Source organism: Anopheles funestus, chromosome 2RL (assembly GCF_943734845.2).
Source record: "Anopheles funestus chromosome 2RL, idAnoFuneDA-416_04, whole genome shotgun sequence".
NCBI lineage: Eukaryota > Metazoa > Arthropoda > Insecta > Diptera > Culicidae > Anopheles > Anopheles funestus.
The window spans coordinates 87,593,836-87,613,498 of NC_064598.1; the positions used below are offsets into that span (position 1 = coordinate 87,593,836).

Consider the following 19,663-nt stretch of genomic DNA (forward strand, 5'->3'; position numbering starts at 1 on the left):
CCCAAGTATCTGTCGAGCTTGAAGAGAAGTACGATCCCCTACCCCACAAATAAAAGGACGATTAATTGACAAGTGGCAGGCGTAGGCGTCAAATAGGTCCCCTTGTGCTATCGTTCTATCAGTGAAGGTACGGAAAACGAAGCATTTCCGGTGAAAGGAAAATCATTGCAAACGAGTCGGTTCGTTTTGAGGTTCCGTGTGGATGGTTAAAGGCGACTGTCGATAGCATGTGTTTCGGTTGGGATAAAAGAACGCCACGAATGCTTCATTTTATCGATGAGGTGTCATCGTAGGACCGGCACGATTTCATCAGCAACGCCTACGGCAAAAGGAAGAAAAACGATGAGAAATTAGCCGCATCGTGGCATATCATCATCTATCATCACACCATCATCGGATGCGAAAATGATCATGGAAATTGGATGAAAAATCACTCCACTTGTGCTTAACTTGCAATCTCAGCCTCTGTGCATTGCAGAACTCGGACAGGAGTATGGCATGTGAAAGTATGGTGATGACTTCCATGTTTTTACGGACATTCAAAGTCATTGAACATTCTAGACATTGGTGAAACGTAAGAACTGTAACAGCAGATTGATCTTCTGTCCTGTGACTGTTTTGTTAGTCTTCAGGAATTCGTAGTGTTCCGTATGCTAGACAAACACTGAACGACTCTCGACGCAATTTACTAACTTCCTGTCTGCGTAACGTTTACCGTGCGTCTCGAGTACCATCGAAAAAGTTCACCATCAATTGATGACCAAACGTCTCTCGAGGGTACTATAAATCGATAGGGCAAGTTTGTGTGCGGATTTGGTTTTTTGTTGTTACCCATAGACCACCGTATTCGTCCGTGTTACCCACGCAATCCACCAACAAGAGAGGATCTTTCATAATACGATTATCCTTATCCATTGGCGTTCGATAGACTTCGATTCTTTGTGGCATGCTAGACAAAGAGTAAGAGACACGCGCACGGAGTGTTGGAAAATCTTCCAATTCTTGTTTTTTTATTTTCTTTCCTATCTCTCGGTCCTTTATTCTCCATACTTCCAGTGGGAGGGAAACTGCAAGCCACGCGTATGTCGTACTGTTCCAAATTGTTTCCGGACATCATTCTGCGAAGCAAATTTCGTCTCCTACCAACGTTTCGTTCGGATCGTTTGTCGTTTGGATCGGATCGTTCCCTTTGGAAGGAAAACTTATTTGGCTGCAATCATGTAAACATGGTGATAAAAAAAACCTTATTCCTTTCACCCTACCCGTGGCACTTTCGGAACAGCAAACGAATCATCCGTTGTACTCCACCGGGGGAGATGATCCCTCAAAGTTAGTGTTGCTATACTTGTTTTTTTTTCTCTCTGGTTCTTCAACACTGCCTGTTTGGTTGTTGACGTGGTGTTGAATCGGACCAGCTCTGCATGTGCCGTGGGAATATGGGTGCAACTTTGTTCCCCGTTCGGTGCCATTGTGGACTTTTGTGGAGTGTACGGAACTGGCCGGAAGTTTGTTCTGTCAGCTACTTTCCGATTAACCTTTCCTTCTCTATTCGAGCATGACGTACGGGCTAGTAGGAGGCATTATGTTTGAAGGGTCTAAAAAGCATAGCGAAGTTATTCTTCTCTGAGGCGAACGGAGCCAACTAACTGAGGACACAGAAAAGATGGTGCGGAAAAATTTGTTTATTAAATATTATACTCCTCACGTACTGTTGTTGTTGGGCAAATGTTTGGGGTTTTTCTGTTTTTTTGTTTATTTTTAAAAACTACCCGATGTTAGGCAAACTCTTTCTCGTTAAAGCTGCCTAAAAAGGATGCTGTTTATATTGCGATTACATTTAATACTGTAAACCTATTATTGACAAAGTCTGGAGGTGTTCTCTACTCGGACATCATCTTGCACTGTTCCTTCTGTTCCGGATACTACAAGACGGAAACAATTTTCAAAATTTATTTTTACACTTTCGCCGGAGGAAAATTAAATCAGACAAGTAAAGGGTCCCTACACACGGAAAACTTTACCTTACTTTCTCACACCCTTTTATGCTTCCGAGGATGTTTGAGCAAGGATGTTCGGGGATCTTTTCTTTTTTTTTTTGCTTGCTTGTTACAGCTCCCCCACTGAGTCCCGAGGACATGCTAATTAGGGGAGCAAAAACTTTGCAAATGCACCGGAACCATTGGACAACCCGGACCCGGGGTAATCTGTGGGGTTAGAATATTTTGAACTGCATGATTTAACGAAGGTATGGCCAGAAGGAACTTCCGCGAATCTACACTGACCGTTCGAACGCAACCGTAACGCAACCGGTGCTTCTGGTAAAGTAAAACCAGTGTTTAAATTGTTTACCTAACCCGCGCTAAACCTGTGTGCTGCTGTGAGGAAAGTTTGTGGAATTTATGAAATCTTGGCGCTTCTTTGAAGTTGTGGGTTAGTAAGAGCTTTAAAGGAATGTTTCTCCAGAGCATCGCTCGGTTTAGTTGTTTCCTTCCATGGAATGAGCAAGGCGTTGATAAGATTTAATGAACTTGTATGTGGGAAAACAGTTCTAATCAACCATCGCGCATCGTTGCTCGTAATTGGAATGGGAAACTATTTAGTGATAGTCGTGAATGTAGCTATAGAAGATAATAGGCATGAGTGGTTGGAGATCGTCCAAGATGTTGGAATAGTTCAACTCACACTATGCCTTCGTTTGGGATGCAAAGATATGGACTCAGAACGAAGTATAGTTCATATAATATTTATCGCAAGTTTACAATGATATATTCACAGCGACATGATAAAGCTTCAGGACATTATGGTAATGGTTACCGCCATTCTTGTGTTATAAGAAACGTTAGAAAATTAAATTGCAAACTTTCCGGCTTACAACGAAAATTAATTTTCTTCTACAATTAGAAAAAAAATATATAATTTTTGAATTAAAATAATTTTTGTAGTATATTGATATAATAGTCAAACAATTTTGATGATATTTTTCTAGAATTTTTTTTACCTTCTTGTCTTCTTGTCTGGCCTGCTCACGGTCGAGCACGTCGTGTAGACATGGCCTGGTCGCCAATCCGTTTCCAGGAAACTCGGTCCAGTGCTGCAGTCCTCCATCCACGGCTGCATCCGATCTCCGACAGGTTTGACTCCACCTGATCCAGCCAACGAGCTCGCTGTGCTCCTCTCCGCCTCGTGCCGAACGGATCGTTGACGAGCACCTTCCTGGTGGGGCATGAGTCCGGCATCCTCATCACGTGCCCCAGCCATCGTATCCTTCCGGCTTTGACCACCGTCAGGATGTCTGCACCGCCAAACAGCTCAGCTAGCTCGTGGTTCATTCTCCTTCTCCACACGCCCTGCTCGCACACACCGCCAAAGATAGTCCTTAGCACCCGCCGTTCGAAAATAGCGAGTGCATTGGCATCCTCCGTTAGCAGAGTCCAGGACTCGTACCCGTAGAGGACTACCGGACGTATCAGTGTGCGATATATCGTGCATTTCGTGTGTTGCTGGAGCCTTCTGGATCGCAGGAGTTTGTGGAGCCCGTAGTAGGCACGATTTCCCTGAACAATGCGCCTTCGGATTTCGCTGCTCATGTTGTTGTCCGAAGTTACGATCGTACCAAGGTAGCAGAACTCCTCTACCACCTCGAGATCGTCGCCGTCAACTGATACTCTGCTCCCGAGTCGGGCTCTATCACGGTCAGAGCCTCCGGCAAGCAGGTACTTTGTCTTCGTCGCATTGATCCTCAATCCAATTCTGTCGGCCTCGCGTTTCAGTCGGGTGTACGCGTCGCACACCGCCGCAGATGTCCGTCCGATGATATCGATGTCATCCGCGAAGCCGAGAAATTGGAGAGAACGGGTGAAAATCGTGCCCCGGATGTCGAAGCCCGCGCTTCGCATGACACCTTCCAGAGCGATGTTAAACAGCAAACAGGAGAGTCCGTCCCCTTGCCTCAGACCCCGGTGAGATTCGAACGATTCCGACAGCATGTTCGATACTCTCACCTTGCACTGCACCCCATCCATCGTGGCCTTCAACAGCCGTACCAGCTTCCCAGGGAATCCGTACTGCTGCATGGTGTTCCATAGTTCGGTCCGATCTATGGTATCGTAGGCCGCCTTAAAGTCAATGAACAGGTGGTGCGTGGGGATCTGATGCTCTCGGCACTTCTGGAGGATCTGCCGTAGAGTAAAGATTTGGTCGGTGGTCGATTTGCCTCCAACAAATCCAGCTTGGTAGCTTCCGACGAAATCTGTGGCAAGGGGCGCAAGTCTGCAGAAGAGTATTCGGGACAGGATCTTGTAGGCAGCATTCAGGACTGTGATGGCTCGGAAGTTAGCACAGTCCAGTCTGTCGCCCTTTTTGTACACTGGGTGTATGACACCCAGCTTCCACTCGTCCGGTAGTTTTTCCTGGTCCCAAATCCTTACGATCAGCCGATGCATAAGCGCGGCAAGCCTCTCCGGGCCCATCTTGAACAACTCTGCCACCAGCCCATCGCTGCCAGCTGACTTGTTACGTTTCAGCTGTTTGATGGCACTGATGACTTCGTCCAAGGTTTTTACCTTCCAAGTTTTTTACCTTCATATTATATTAATTATAATTTGTGCTATTTGTGCGTACCTTTTGCTTGTTTATAAATTTCAGAAAAAATTCTTCGGATTTTTTCTTGGGTATTTTGTGCTCATATTCCTCAAGCCATTATCATCGTATATTATTGCACCAAAAAGAGGCTTGGTTCATGTGACATTTACTTTCAGTAACCGTGATACGTAAGCTCCCTTTACCGATGCGAAGAAATCACACATTTGCCGATGACTTGCCCCTGGGTAACAAAAGCAGGGCAGAAAATGGAACTTTAAACACCATTATAAATACCGAAACAATACCAGTGCTACCGATACCGGGTGTGGTTTCCTTTTTGAGGATGTCGAACGATTGGTAACTTTTTTTTTCTCTCTCTTCCCTGGAACTTGCGTCACTGCAAGTGTGTAAAAGCTCCGCAAAAGTGTGTTACACGAGGTGGAAAAGGACCGGATGAAAAGGCGAAAAATCTCACATGTTGACAAACATCGTTTTCCAATCGCTTCACAATTTCCGGTACCCTTCGGCCCTGTGGGTCTGGTTCTGTTGTGTTGGTATGTGGTTGTTGGACGATATCTAGCAGGTTGGGTGAAAGCACCAACAACCATTTAACTCTTATGTCCTTCTCTCTCCCTATAACCCTTCGAGTAAGATGCGTTGCACTCAGCGTGTATGCAATCGACATGCATCGTGGTGTATGATTTAGTACGGGCAACTGTTATTCAGCAGCGTAATGGAACTTTGAAATGGTTTTTGAGCCAGTACGAAGCTGTAGGTATTGTTTTAATTTTTCCTGACATTTAAAGCTTTACCTCGAACGAGTAACTTCTTTCGTAGCTTTTACGATTTTACAAACCGAGTATTGATTTGGTTGCGGTTGTTTCCATGTATTTAAAATGTTGAGGTTCCTTTGATCCTGTTAGCGATTTCATTTAAATTTGATGCAACACTTTCGACGTTGTTTAGATGCGGTTTTGTTGCAGGACAAATTAAACACATTCATGTCCTGGTTACTGAACGGTCTGCTCGTTCTTTGAAGAAAAAAAATCCTGAGTTTTTTAAGCAAATTAAAAAAAAGCAACTTTAAAGAAGGTTCCACGCTTTCTAATGATTCTTTCCAATTAATTTGTATACCGTCGTTGATTGGTTTCAGATTGTTATCAATAAAATTGTTAAGCTTCCGCAAACACTGAGCGATAAAATTGATAGTGTGATAGACGTCTAACCTCCTTCAAGCCATCGTCCAAACCACCAACCCTACCCTGCACTTGCAATACGCAACGGAAGTCTGGTTAATGAAAGCCAAATCACCGACCCGTTGGCAATACATACCTTGTACGGTCTGTTCCGGTTCAGTTCAAATCAAATCGGTTTAAGTGAAATTTATTGGCCTCGTAAAATGGTACCGAAACCACCTCTCAGCCGACCGGTGGTGTATACTTTTATAGGTTTGTTTTTATTTTCGAATAAAATTTCACCCAATTGGTAAGGTTCGCGAGAATTTTTTTTTGAAGCATGACCTTCCAATCCCTGGACCTTCAAATTTTTATTCCTGCTTTCCCGAACTCAGTTCGAACCAGCGGACCGTGGTAAGGATTAGATCGATTTTCGTACCGTGCGAAAGATAAATTGATTCCACCGAGCAGTGAGTGAAAGGCGAAATGGGCAAAAATCAAACAGAAGATAAAGTTACTAATGCAAATCACAGGCTGGGTTGAGTCAATGTAAAGTTTGCTTTACATTACACTTACACATTTACTTTCCGGGACTCTCGTGGAAAGACGGTTTCATACGGTTGGGTTGATATTTTTTTTGGGTCAGAGCAATTTTGAGGTTAATTAAAGCCATTGCTAATTAAGGACGGAAATGCATTAATTAAAGATGAAGTGATATTTTTGGTGATTATTTGATTTAAATCACGACATTATTTGAATTACAGATTTTACAAAAAGAGAATTATATCCAAGAAGGGATTGGCTTTATAAAATATTTCTTCGTTATATTTAAATTATTTGATTATTATACGCCAATTTCTTGTAACAAGCACACATTCTTTTAAATTCGTTGAATGCATTACAACCAACGACGAAGCACATTCTTTACAGCGAATCAACATATTAAATTTTCCATTTCAACACCCGAACACATCGTTCGACCTATATATAATCCTATCAGTGAGAATTCCAAAAAGAAATATGGAAAAGTTATACAAAGGGAGTCAAAAAACGAGAGAGAGGCAAAAAAACATATGTTCCAAAAGGGAGTACCACCCATGAACGGGCAACTCACAGCATAAACGATAAAGAGAAGCCCAAAAAAAAGAAGTTGGCATCCTTTAAACACTCACCAGTTGAACGTACCCCAAGGGGTCTAGATTTAAAAAAAAACTTCAAAAAAAAGATTCTCACACAGATTGGCATGTTGGGTTTGGAAAGTGAACAAAAATAATAAAAAGTTGAAAAGCAACTCAGAATGAATATCCGATGGTGGAAGGATGAAAAATTAGGTTAAACTCCATGGCGGGGAGACATCGACAGATGACTAACGTGGCCTGTGTCTGTTCGCTTTGCTGTCGTTAGTAACTTTTCGACGGAAGAATGGTCACGTTTTTCCATGGGGTGGGATTTTTTTCCCCGTGTGTTAAGGTCACTAGGAATGCTGTCTTTTATCAATGTTGTGCATGATCGTGAAGGTCTGCAAACTGTTGCCTTTTTACCGAATGGTGTGGTACCGGTCGGTAGAAAAAGGTTTAAATAAAATGAACCCACGATAGCTAACTCCACCGAGGGAAATGTCATAACAGTAGTAAATTGGATAAATGGCCGAAAATTGAACTTTACAGACGTACGTTTGTAGTAAACCAAAAACAAAAAAAGAGTTGTAGAAAAGTTTCCCAAAAATACAACCACGCTTCCAGCACATTCTGCTTATTGAACAGGATATCATTTTTACGCGTTGCTACATCGAAAAAAGGCCTCCTGGAAGGTGGTAGTACATACACGTTATGATAAATGAACTTTTGCTCGGTCCGGAACCGTTTTTGAATGACAATCGACCACGTTTCGTACAACCCACTCCGAATGGTTGCGGCCAAATGGTCAACGGGGACGTTAATGGTGTTCCCATCACCACAACACCGTAACCGTTGTGTGATGAAATATGCAGTGGTGTTCTGTTGTCAGTATAAATGGGTGGAAAAAGTGGTAGGACATTGATTGCAACAGAACCTGCACGGAGGTCATAAGTGTCACGCTGCTGGATTACAAATCGATCGCAGGTGTTGAAGTTCGACCACTCTGTTGAATCCAACTGTTGACAGACGAAGCTGCACACCCTGCACGAGCATTGATTGAACATTCTCCACATGATGTTCTATCGTAACCGAACCACAGGACTAGATGAGTGTGTGTGTGTGTGTGTGTGTGTGTGTGTGGGGATGTAGTAGTTTGTGGTTAACCACGAATCGTCACCTACTGCTCTTTTCCTAGAGCGTGGGAAATCAACAAGTGATGTTACGAAGTCATCGCCGACTTTCCGATGTAGACTTAGCAGACTGACAATACGCACACGATCTGGATGATTCATCACACACACACACACATGAAGGGAAGTTCCGGAAAACCAAAAAAGGTGTCGCCATCTCGTTCCACTCAATTCTGACATTGGAATTTGTTCCCCAAGAGGAGTATCCGTCCGATACGTCCCTGTTGGGAGTGGGGACGTAGTTTCCTGTGGTCGTTTGTATTGAATCGTTGGTTTTCCGAACATCCGGACCAAAGTTAGGCGTTGATGGAAATTCTTGGACTGTGGTCTGTGTGGTTCGTACCGTGGTGAAACCGTTCCCGGGTGTTTGAATAGATGTCAAACTGTCAACTGCAACAATATTGGGCATTATTGGTTAACCAATGGCTGAATCGGATGGAATCTAGTGTCTGTGTTGGGTTGTGGGCGGAAAGTTGTTAGCTTGGAAGACTTCTTGTTCTAACGCCGATCGGATAACGTGTGCCGATAACGAGACGTTGCTTAGAGGAGCGAGAACTGATGTAGTGGAACTTCTAGGATGTCCAAGGATATATCTAGAACTTGTACTACTAAAGATGACACTTGTAAGCTCCCTGGATGTGCTTAGTTCTCTGCAAACTTAAAGTTGAGAAGATCAATTTCTGGTCTATCTTTAAGATACGCTAGTCTTACAAGGTGATGGTAAACTTTTTTTGTTAGTATAATTGATTTTAAGCTATCTTTAAGTCTATCCGTACAACCCATTAGTCTGTTGGAAGGATAAAAGCGGCCATTCCCACATAATATCCCAGCTCATCCGGAAACCGTTCAAGCTTAAACACGTAACAGAAACTGATGTGCAAAGACACCTGGTACGACTGCACGACTTTGCTTCCCCTAGCAAAGTAAAAAGCTCCCACTGACCATGAACAAATCTGGAACTGCAAAGTAAAACTTTGTTCCGAGTTCTTTTTCTTTCTCGTTTTGTACCAGTTCCAGTTACCGGTCAACCAATATTGGAACGATGTAAAGGCACGTGAACATTGTGCCCGACATTCAAGGACATATTCATGCAATTTTCGGTTTCGGTTGCGGTAAGCGCTGCGTTCCGGACATGGTTTTACGAAAGAAAGAGAGAGAGAGAATGGGAGCAACTGTCCGGAAGCATAATATTTTCCCTGACAGTCATGCATTCGTACGGTGATGGTTGCATTTATGGTAGTTTCTTCTTTGTGGTCCTTTTTGGAAGCAAGTGCGCTGTATAGAATGTGGATAAGAACTTGTCTGGAAGCATCGAAAAATCCTTGAAGTGGCTGTTCTTTAAAATGATGGTGTCTTGTAAGTGAGACGGTACGGATTAAGGCGGTAACACGTTCAATGTCTGTTATAGTTCAAGGTTCTGCAATACAAATTGAGTAGAACTTCAAAAATCGCGTCCCAAAATAACTGCTTTAATGTTTTTAAATACGATTTTACTGTGAAGAACTTCAGTAAGCTTTCCTTTTGAGTGTTATTTTTAGAAACAATAAAATCATAACAAAGAAATACTAAAAATACTGAAGAATAACGAGATGGATGACTATCTACAGTCGACCAAGAATTTCGCCTTTCATCTTGTCTCTCGAGAGGACAAAAGCGTTCAAAAGACGGTTCCACATTTCAGATGAATTGATAATCATATAAAGCAAAGGAAGCGGTGGTCGAAATCACCGTGTTATCATCCTGTTACGACACTGCTTGGAACGGGAAAGATACCGGCATACCGTAAAAATGAGTCGTTGCGTGGTTTACTTTTATTAATATTACCTACCGAAGTAACAATGGTACAGCTTTAGTGCATTGGCTGGGTTGTGTCTTTCGTAGGAGAATTATTTCGGTCAGCTTATGCGGTGGTTATCGAAACGAGGAGTTTCTTCGATAGCGCGAACCATTTTCGTGTCCTTTGAAAGAACTGCTCTCTAGCGGATGTAGCTTGTAGCAGACTTTTTTTCGGGTGTCTTTCAGTCGCGTAGAGTTTATGAGCTGAATTTTATGTACTAGTTTGGTTCCTTTCATAGCTCAAGAGAGCTCCAAGAGAAAGGAATGAGTTATAAAGTGCAGTGCAAAACTGTTTAGAACAAGAACCTGGACATTACCTTTGATCTATCTTTTGTACATGTATGGCATGATAAGCTTTGATTTCGCGTTTATAGCATGGGTATAGTGTCATTTTTTTAAATTTCATATTTAGTGTGTCTTTGTAAAATTTCATTTTAGTCTCGTTACGGAATTTCTCTTTTATTCTGTTCGTGTGTTTGAGTGGGTTAGGATGATTTTTGTCTTCTGCAGTATCTTTCCTTTTATTTTAAATGTAATAATTTATAGTGAAAACAGCATGATTTGTGACCGGATTTTGGTGTTTGCTTGGCAAGGTACAGCTTCGGAGCTCTCAAGTTAATGAAGTACCACTTTTATCCGCCTGGCTATTTTTGATATTTGCTGCTATTTTTACCGTGCTTACCATTATTAATTTATATTAATACCATAAGACTGCAAAATTATTTAAGGATATTAATTCTTTAAGCTAATTGAAGCAAATTGTTAGCAAACGCATCAGACTCCTCTGGTAGTGTTATACAAATATTTTATCAAGCACAACAAAAATCTAATTCTCCTCCAAATACCGTTTCTAATCTCAACACTGTGTTCGATACAAACAAGAAAAGATAACAAGCATAACATGTGCTCGCTTTCTGCGAGATTCTTCTTCGGCCCAATATCCGGTTCAATTCAAACAAACCCAAAAACCATCAATTGTTTGTTTAATCTTGGTAATGAAAAACTCATTCCTTTCAGCCCACCCGTACGGCCGCCCCGAATACCCGAATCCGATAATGTTTGTATAATTTTTTGCCACTTTAATTTGGGTAGTTTGATACAAGTACGCCTCTGTTTGTCAGAAGGTGGTCGTTTAGAGTGGTGTGCACACCACACGGATGACACTGATGATGGTCGCGATTTCAAAGACAAACCTTCGGAACACCGGGATCGGTTTCCCGCTTTGCGTCGGTTACCGTCAAACGCTTTGACGCAGCTGTTGGTAGATGAACCGCGGTTTCACGTTCAATTCGATCGCCCATTAAACGCTTGATAACAATTCAAATATTTCCCCATCATTAACGGGATTCCAATCTGACGGGTGACGCGTGTTGCTTCACCCTGCAGCAATGCGATTGTTGACGGAACTACAAACTTCGGTTGAGATGCGGGGCTTTACTGTTTCGGGGGGTGTGAGTGAGCGAATTAAACGTGGATCAAACTGCTGCAAAACAAGCAGCTTGCCGCGAGGTGATCTTTGATTACGTGAAGGAGGGCTGGTAGGGAGTGATGTGGAGCGGACATCAAGATGGTTTGTAGACTTTCGTTTCCCATGAAGATGTGGTATCCCAACCTGGAGGGTATGTTGGTAATGTTTGCTTTGTCCATGCAACTAGAAGACACATGTTTGCGTTGATTGTGTTGACAACGTAGTAAACGCGAGGAGCTGTCAGTGCCGTTCGTTTTACCTCGGATAACAAGAGCAATGTGTACCGTAGATAAAAACGTTACTAGTTCCTCCTGACAGTTTAAGGGATACTAATAAAACTAGAGCTTTGTTTGTAACTGTTCATGGTGTTAATAAAATGAACCAAAGTGAATTATTTTTATCGTTTACGATCGCCATCATCAAGTGCTATAGGAAACGCTTAATGACATTTCCCGATAGCCATCTTGATGATGATAGTATCGTGATAATTACACGGTACACGGGCTTGATTTACCCACTTTCCCTTCTAGATACATTTTTTTTTAATTTGATAACGAACCTGTAAGCCATCAGAATCATCATAACACACAAAGCTTCCCTCGAGGCAATGGAATCTGTGGTGGTTGTAACGGTCTTCATTAATTGAATACCACCTGATGATGGGTTTTCGTGGAAAAAGTCAGTAAATTTCCCCAACTCTCGAGCGTTTCTATAAATAAGCTAGCCGGGCGCTAAAGCATCGCAGCGCGTGCCAACATTTTGTGGCCGTGGGAGGCGTTAATTGAGGGTGAATTTTTATCGAAACGTTTATAATCTATTTCAAGTGTGAATTGATTGGCATTTGATGGATGGTTCGCGGGAATTGACTGCAGTGGAGGCTGGCTAAAGAGATGTAGGGAAACGAGAAGAAAAATGAAGACACTTAGCTATTGAAGCAGGGTATGTTATTCGAGATAATCTTGATTTTTTGTTATAGTGATCGTAAGCTTCCATAATGCGGGAGCGTTTTGGAATGGGGCCACCTCGAATTTGCTTCAATGCAGTAAAGTCAACTGCAGATGCTTCTTTTCATGTTATAATGAAGGGTACGTTGTGTTGAAGTACGCTGTCGTAACACAAAAGAGTTCTGAAAGAAGCGATGGTTTTGAGTTTAGTTGACGCTAGAATGTTGAAGCTGATGGTATACCAGGTGTAGAACGATATGGACGCATTTTATCAGCACTCGTCGTACGTCACCGTTGGAGCGACAAGCTCGGCAATTCACGAACTTCAATCGATCCTGATACAAAAGATGATGACGGGAAAGGCGCATTGCTGGTACTGGTTATGACACCGACAAAGGCATCGAAAAGATTGATTTCGTGCTTTACGTTGTAAAATTATAAAGGAAATTTAATCTCACTTTATTACATTGTTGCTTGATGAACGTTGTTATACGAAGGTAATGGACATATTAATTACTAAAGGAATGTAAAGGAAAGGAACAAGAAATAACCAAAACCATTTTTAATTTTAATTGTATTAAAGAAGGATTTATAAACTTTAAAATAAATGACAGAAATGTTAACAGAATGAAAATCCCACTTTGTCACTCGGGCATTAAAATGCAACAAGTGTTTAATGGAATTAAAATACACCTTGTCCAGACAGACACAGGGAATTAAAACGTTAAATTTTCCCCCGGGAACATACATCCTGCCCACAGTGACCGCACCCCATTCCGAGTAATTCCAAAACATAACAGCTTCAACACCGATTACGCTTTTATGCACAATATCAACATTTGACCTCCTGATGGGATGTGACTATGGTTTTGCCGGCTGGGAGAGCAGCCCCACAGGTTGTTTGATTTTTATTTACATTATCGGTACGCTTTTATGCACTTATCAAACATCAAAGAAAAACAATTATGCTTTCTGCGGTGCACAAACATGTTGAGTTCGAAATATGATCGATGTGCGCTGGGGGAATAATCGGTCGATGATATCGTTGTATTTTCCACTGGAGGGTTTGTTTAATTGACCTTTATGTGATTCATGTACTTAACATGTACAATAATTCTTTGATGAAGCGCTGACAGTAAAATGATTTTGTTTTTTTTTGTAATGAAAAAAAAACAACTCCGGAATGGTGACAGAAATTCAATTTGGTTCTTATATGGTAGGATTTATTTTACATTTCATTGACAATAAGCTATCGGCTCGATCGGTGTAATTTCGCGCATATCAATAACTTCAAAACCACTTCGTCAAGTGGTACAGGATTGGAAATTGAAATTGAAATTCAACCTGTAAGTTAGAATGCATTATTCATGCAACATAGTAACTGGCAGGCCCGATTCGCTACACACGAACGCTCCCTATCATTGACCTCAATCGGTTCGACAATTATAACTGCATGTCACGCATTGACTAATCCGATGTATTTCTCATTATTTCAGGTACCGCATACGGCACGGCCACATTTCATTACTACAACCCCCCTCGGCGAACGCCCGAAGTTTCCTTCCGAGGACTGATGAAGGACCTGCTGTAGGTCGACGACAAAATTGGACATGAGTGCTAATCGACAGCCGTCAGTATCGATCGAACAGTAGTGTTCCCGATTTTGTAGTGGATTTGGACGTTACCTTCATACTTCAAGCACCAACCAGGGGAAAACCAACTCCATCCCCGTTTTGAACCCCATCCCTTGTTGAAGCGTTCTGCTCGTGTGGAAAATGATGTCCCAGCATCTTAACTCGATGCTGGAGCACCTTAAGATGGGGTCGCTGATGAGCAAGGGTGGCTCGAGCGGCAAACAGCAGCAACAGGTTGCTCCATCGTCCTCCGCCAATGGCAGTGTTGCCAGCGCTGCCGGCGGTGCCCCCAACGGCAGCTGTACTAACAATAATTTGCACTGCAATCATCACGGTGGCAGTGGGAGTAGTGGGCACAATAACAACAACAACACCAGCAACATCAATGCCAACCACAACAACAACTGTCACAATGGTGGTCCACTGGCTGGTGGCAAGATGGCGGACACGACGGTAGTGGTCGAACGGCGTGAAGTTGCTGAAGGGCGTGAGAGTAGCAAAGCGAACCACATCGGTGAGGAACGCGTCCGTGGCTACGATGTGTCACGGAAGCGTTGCAGCATATCGGTGCAGCAGCATGGTGGTGGTGGTGGAACGGACGGTGGCGGAAATATACGGACCAACTATCGGGAGCTGTCACCGGCTTCGCTTCGGATTCATCGGAAATCGTCGCATGATATTCGCAATACGCTGCTCGGACCGGATGGTGAGGTGTTGCATCTGCATGACCCATCGGGCAAGGGTGGCGATGGGATGGGCAAGATGCCGGCCGTTGTCAAACCGATCAAGCTGAAGAGCATTGTCACGAAGGCGGAATCGTACGATACGATGCATGGCAAGGCGAGCGATGTAAGTAAATATTGGTAGTTGTATGTATATGCATTAAATATCGACGGTTATTACTACAGACTCTTCTTAGTACATCTTTTAGTACAACTTATCTATCTTAGTATCTTTTAGAACTAGGATAAGTAGAAGTGAACAGTTAATGTAAATTTTGTGGTAAATTACAATTATCAGCATCTTATCTATATGCTTTTAATACGTGTTATTTCTACGACACTGTGCGCACTAAGTTGTTCGATCATCAGTACACGCTTCGGGCGATTTAGCAAATGCCTTTGACACATCGTCAAAGGATTACTACTTTCCTTTGATTACACACGTTTACCATTTCTGCACTCGTACTGTGCATATTTTTTCATTTAACGATTTGCATACGCTCTATTCAATGCTAACAGTGTCGTCGGAACTTTGGTTTTCTCTTTTGCTTCCGAGATTCCGACAGCTTGTAAACAGGTCACAATGTCAACGTTTCCACCACTGGGAACTTTTAGCTCTATCCAACAAAATCATCGTACCAGTCGGTATCGTTGTGTATGCAACAATTGTGGTATTGTTGATGAAAATTTATTATGGAGCTCGGATGAGTTTTTTTTTACGGTGACAAACACGGGTCGGCGATAGTCACGGGGAATGGCCGGTTGATGGTGTGTTCACTATCGCTGATCTGGCAGCTGTTCTGGCAGCGATTCTGTTGACATTCTTACCCCTTTTCTGGCCTTATTTTGTCCACTACTTTCGTTCCAAGGGGCTATGTTCCCCCCACACACACAGACATAATCTATTCGTTGTGCTTTCATTTCGCAACGTCGAGAAAATCCTTCTTCCAGCGAAGATAGAGTGAAGCCACTCAGAGTGTCTCGCTTCGATCGATCTGTGGAGGTGGCGTACACGGTGTGGAGAATTCCACTGCTTATCTTTATCTGCGGGCAAGCACATCTAGGCAACAATCGTGCCTGGGGATGGTAAAAGTAGTGCAAGTAGCGTAAAAGTCCTTAGCCATCCTTCCGGTAATGTAGCGATAATCATTTCCGACACAAATATGCCACGTTGGTCACATTAACGCATGGTTGGAATTGTGGCACGAGCAAGGGACGAGTGAGCAGTCGGTGAAGTGTTGATGAGGCCAGCAGAATGTAATGTATTTCTGTTGTACTGTGCTCATGATGAAAGAGTTTTAAAGTTTTTCGCAGAGTTAGTCAGAATTTCTGTGTCGTGCTTAAATTCCTGAAGGCATCTTACAATAGCATTGGACGCCTTTAAATCAACAGCATGTGAGCTGTCATCCGTAATTTAAATATTTTAGTTTCATCCGTCCAACAGGTGGTTACAGCTCGCTGAAATCCATGTCATAAATGTTTCCATCCTGATGACTTTAATTCGTGGTTCAATGGTGGGATTAGTGGAGAAGCTGTTCAAAAAAAACTATACTTAAAACATTTGCAAACCCCCGCAGACTCCCAAATGCACAATCCAGCTCTTTTTTGATGTTCTTCGTTTAAGTTCTACTTCCCTAATGAGGAAAAGTGTGCTGCTACCAGGGGTCCAATGAATGCAGAAAACGACGATGACGACACAAGCAACGGGGTGCGCAAGATAACATGAGTTGCATTTTAACTTTCGTCCACATCGCGTGGGAAAACTTTTCCTCGCGACACTTTTTGGTACAGCATCTTCAGCAGGCAATGCTCAGAAGTTCTGGTTCAGCAGCAGAAATGGTGGGGTTTTTTTTTAAAGCCATTTCCGTCCCATGAGCCTTCACATCTTAAGTTTTCGACGAAAAACCATTTCGACTGATGGCGATGATGATGACGACGGTGGTAATGTTCCGGGGTTTTCCGCTTTAAGGTGTTTTTCTCGCTTTTTTAATTACTTTTTATGATCGTGTGGGTCAGCCGTGTCAGCTATTGGAGCGTGGGAAAACTCATTCGCGCTGAATGCACTCAGCAGGATTCGTTTTGTTTGTCTCCCTGTAGACTTTTTCCCGGGTTTTTTTTTGCTCTCTTGATGAGTAATTGGAAGAGAAATGAAGGTTGGCAAATGAATAGCATCTTGAAAAACTGTTTTCACTAATAAATTGCTGGTAACAAAAGCTCTCTGGGCGATTAAAAGACAAAAAAAAGGAATATTAGTGCTTTTACTGAAATTGGATAAATTTTTCTATGTTTTTGGTACAGAAAATGTACAAATATTCTTTTTTGGAACACTTTTCGAGTGAATGGAAAAATCGATTTAACGGTTTACATCGCACCACAATGTCCTGGTTAACTCTTGATTGTTTATCATTTTATGTTGTGGCAACATTATTTCCCATTTTCCTGGACATTATCTACTCACATTGTGGTAACATGTAGCGAAGTAAATAATAGCCTGACGAACAGACAGTTATGCACAATCATCGTACACCGACGCACCTCGGCTAAGGTGAAGACGTCTATAAAAATGATGCTTCCGTAGCGCAGAAAGTCACCAGGGCCCAGGTTCAATTTATATCGTCAACAATACGCTATTCTGGCGGTTCGTTTAAAGCTACCGATGGTTTACTACCCTGACAGCAGGCTGAAGTTTTTGTCCCCTTCACTACTACCAAAGGGCCATACCAAAAGGACCGCAAATGAATGGTAAGTGACTGTACTTGTCGCCATTCACAAGTGCGCACCGCCATCGTTAGCGTGTGGAGCCGAAGGAAGTCGACGTGGGCCGCACCTGATGTTAAGGATCGCCGTTAAAAAGGGAGAACACCTAAGCACACCTTTTGTGACATACGTCGGGTGGAACAAAAAAAACAAGACAAACAGGGATACTCTCGTGAAAAAGGGCAACTGACACAGCTGGTCTCGTAGCAGCATTCGTTGCTCGTTTCACTTGCGGTGTAAACGTGTCCACCTTTCAAACGACGTTCGGCTTCGTTGTATGGTTGATGGAAGAAACGTACCGTAACCGGCTCGTGTCATAAACGGGCGTAATCAGTTTCTTTGCCGTTTGCCGACAGCAAAAGACAGTTCGTGTGTGTGGGGGAGGTGGGAAACCAGACACGGCGTTTGGACTTTGTGTGGGATCACTTACACGATCTTCTCGGTGGATGTAATGTGATATGAATGCTAATTTTATGTCGTAAGCAAAATGTTTCAAAATTGTGAAAAATTTACGGAGCGATTTTGAAAAAAAAAACCCAAGCGCTATTAATGCTTATCTTGAGGGAGAAATAAATGTTTGAAAATAATGTGCAGGAACATGCTCAACACAATCAGACGGATATTAATAAAGCTATTCATAGCTACACTTTAATGGCATTCCGAAAGCTTAATGTTTTGGGCAGAAATAACCAATGGTTCTGCGACCGATTCGCATCATGAAGAACACCAGCAGAATGCTTGGACTAATATTCCACATAAATTCTTGGAAGGTACGGTTTGCATAGCTAAAAGTGAATGGGATTTAATTAAAGCGGACATCGGTTCAAAGAGTTTCAAGTCCCTGCTACGGTTCGAAACTCTAATAGCATTGATTTAAGGATATTGTCAATTTGTAAAAGCTATTCAATATCTCTTCCAGCGAAGTACTACTATCTCCGTTCAAAGGTATCGTTATCCTTTCTCCCAAAAATAAAGGGCACTCATATTAGTATTTCTTGGGAGATATTTCTCATCGTTCAAAAGTATAATATCCTTGTCTAAATATGTCACCGGGGCATCTTTTTGAAGTTTGAAACGCTGTAGTAAAATAAAGCCATCGTTCTTGAAGCTATTCCCGGGGAATGGCATGTATCTTCCCACGTCCCCCGATCAAGCATTTGGGCAGGAAGTTTTTGAAAACTACACTTCATCAATCCAACGACTAAGCATTAAGTTAGTGCAGCGGCAGCGTATATGGAATATGTTCATTTATAGTAGCTCCTATGTTTTTGTCTGTCCATCCAGAAAGATGGCAATAGCCGTCTATCCCTTAACGCAACGGGCGGAAGCAAACGAGCCAGGGTCGTTATAGTTTAGTAAGTGATTTTATTACACCCTTTCCACTGGACGGTACACATCGACCGAAGGATGAAGTTCCACAGTTCCTTTTACCGATAATAAATCGGTCAATCGATCGACTAAAGCCTCTTACCCTGTCACTCCTGGTTATGCTGGCATCGATTTATGTGAGTAACTTTATTACCAATTATGGTTCTCCTACCCTATGTTTCCCTAATGCCCTTTCATTCATAATCGGGTTGGGAGATGTGGTTCGGATCTTGAAAGTCTATCGATATGCAGGGTCGGTTGAAGCTGTTCTTTCTTGCGGAGCGAAACTTAATGTCCGCAATCGATTGTGGTGACTTTCGAAGCATGCAAAATCTCTTACCAATCCGTTCACCGCTGCTGAAGGCATTGCCTTCGACATTCCTAGTTTACCAATCAATCAGATAAATGATTACCAATTATTTGCCCCTCAAAGGAGATATTGAAAGAGGAATGGAAATGATGTACCAAACGATTATATTGGTTTTCAACCGGTACTGGGCAAGAAATATGCTGCGGCGCATTTTATTCGGTCTGTAAGAGCAATTACTGTATTTATCCTTCCCATTGCGCCTAATGCTTCGTGGAAAGCATGCTTTAAAATTAAATTAAATGCACCACAATTGAAGCAGACGGTACCAGTTGACCGGGTATTTGAGATTCATTTCTTCGAGAACAATGCAATGAGAAATTCTTTCCCGAAGGAAACCTTTACTTACAATACCTCCAGAGCCTTTATTGTGTCTGATGATGAAATCATCTCAGGTGCTCTAGGCACTTGGGTATGGTATTAAATAGTGTTCGCCTACACTCGCTTCACTCTATGAAACAGAGCTCTCACACTTATTATTGCAATCCGGTCACGGAAGCTAG

At 42.5% G+C, this 19,663-nt stretch overlaps 1 protein-coding gene across 3 annotated transcripts in view; it reads left to right on the top strand.

Moving 5' to 3' along the window:
- LOC125765250 (nitric oxide synthase) overlaps positions 1 to 19,663 on the top strand; it is an 84,654-nt gene that overhangs the window by 19,071 nt on the left and 45,920 nt on the right. For all 3 annotated transcript variants that reach the window (XM_049430175.1, XM_049430177.1, XM_049430178.1), the window contains exon 3: positions 13,809 to 14,795. In XM_049430175.1, coding sequence (XP_049286132.1) covers positions 14,088 to 14,795 — 708 coding nt within the window. In that variant the 5' untranslated portion in view covers positions 13,809 to 14,087. The remainder of the gene's footprint in view (positions 1 to 13,808; positions 14,796 to 19,663) is intronic.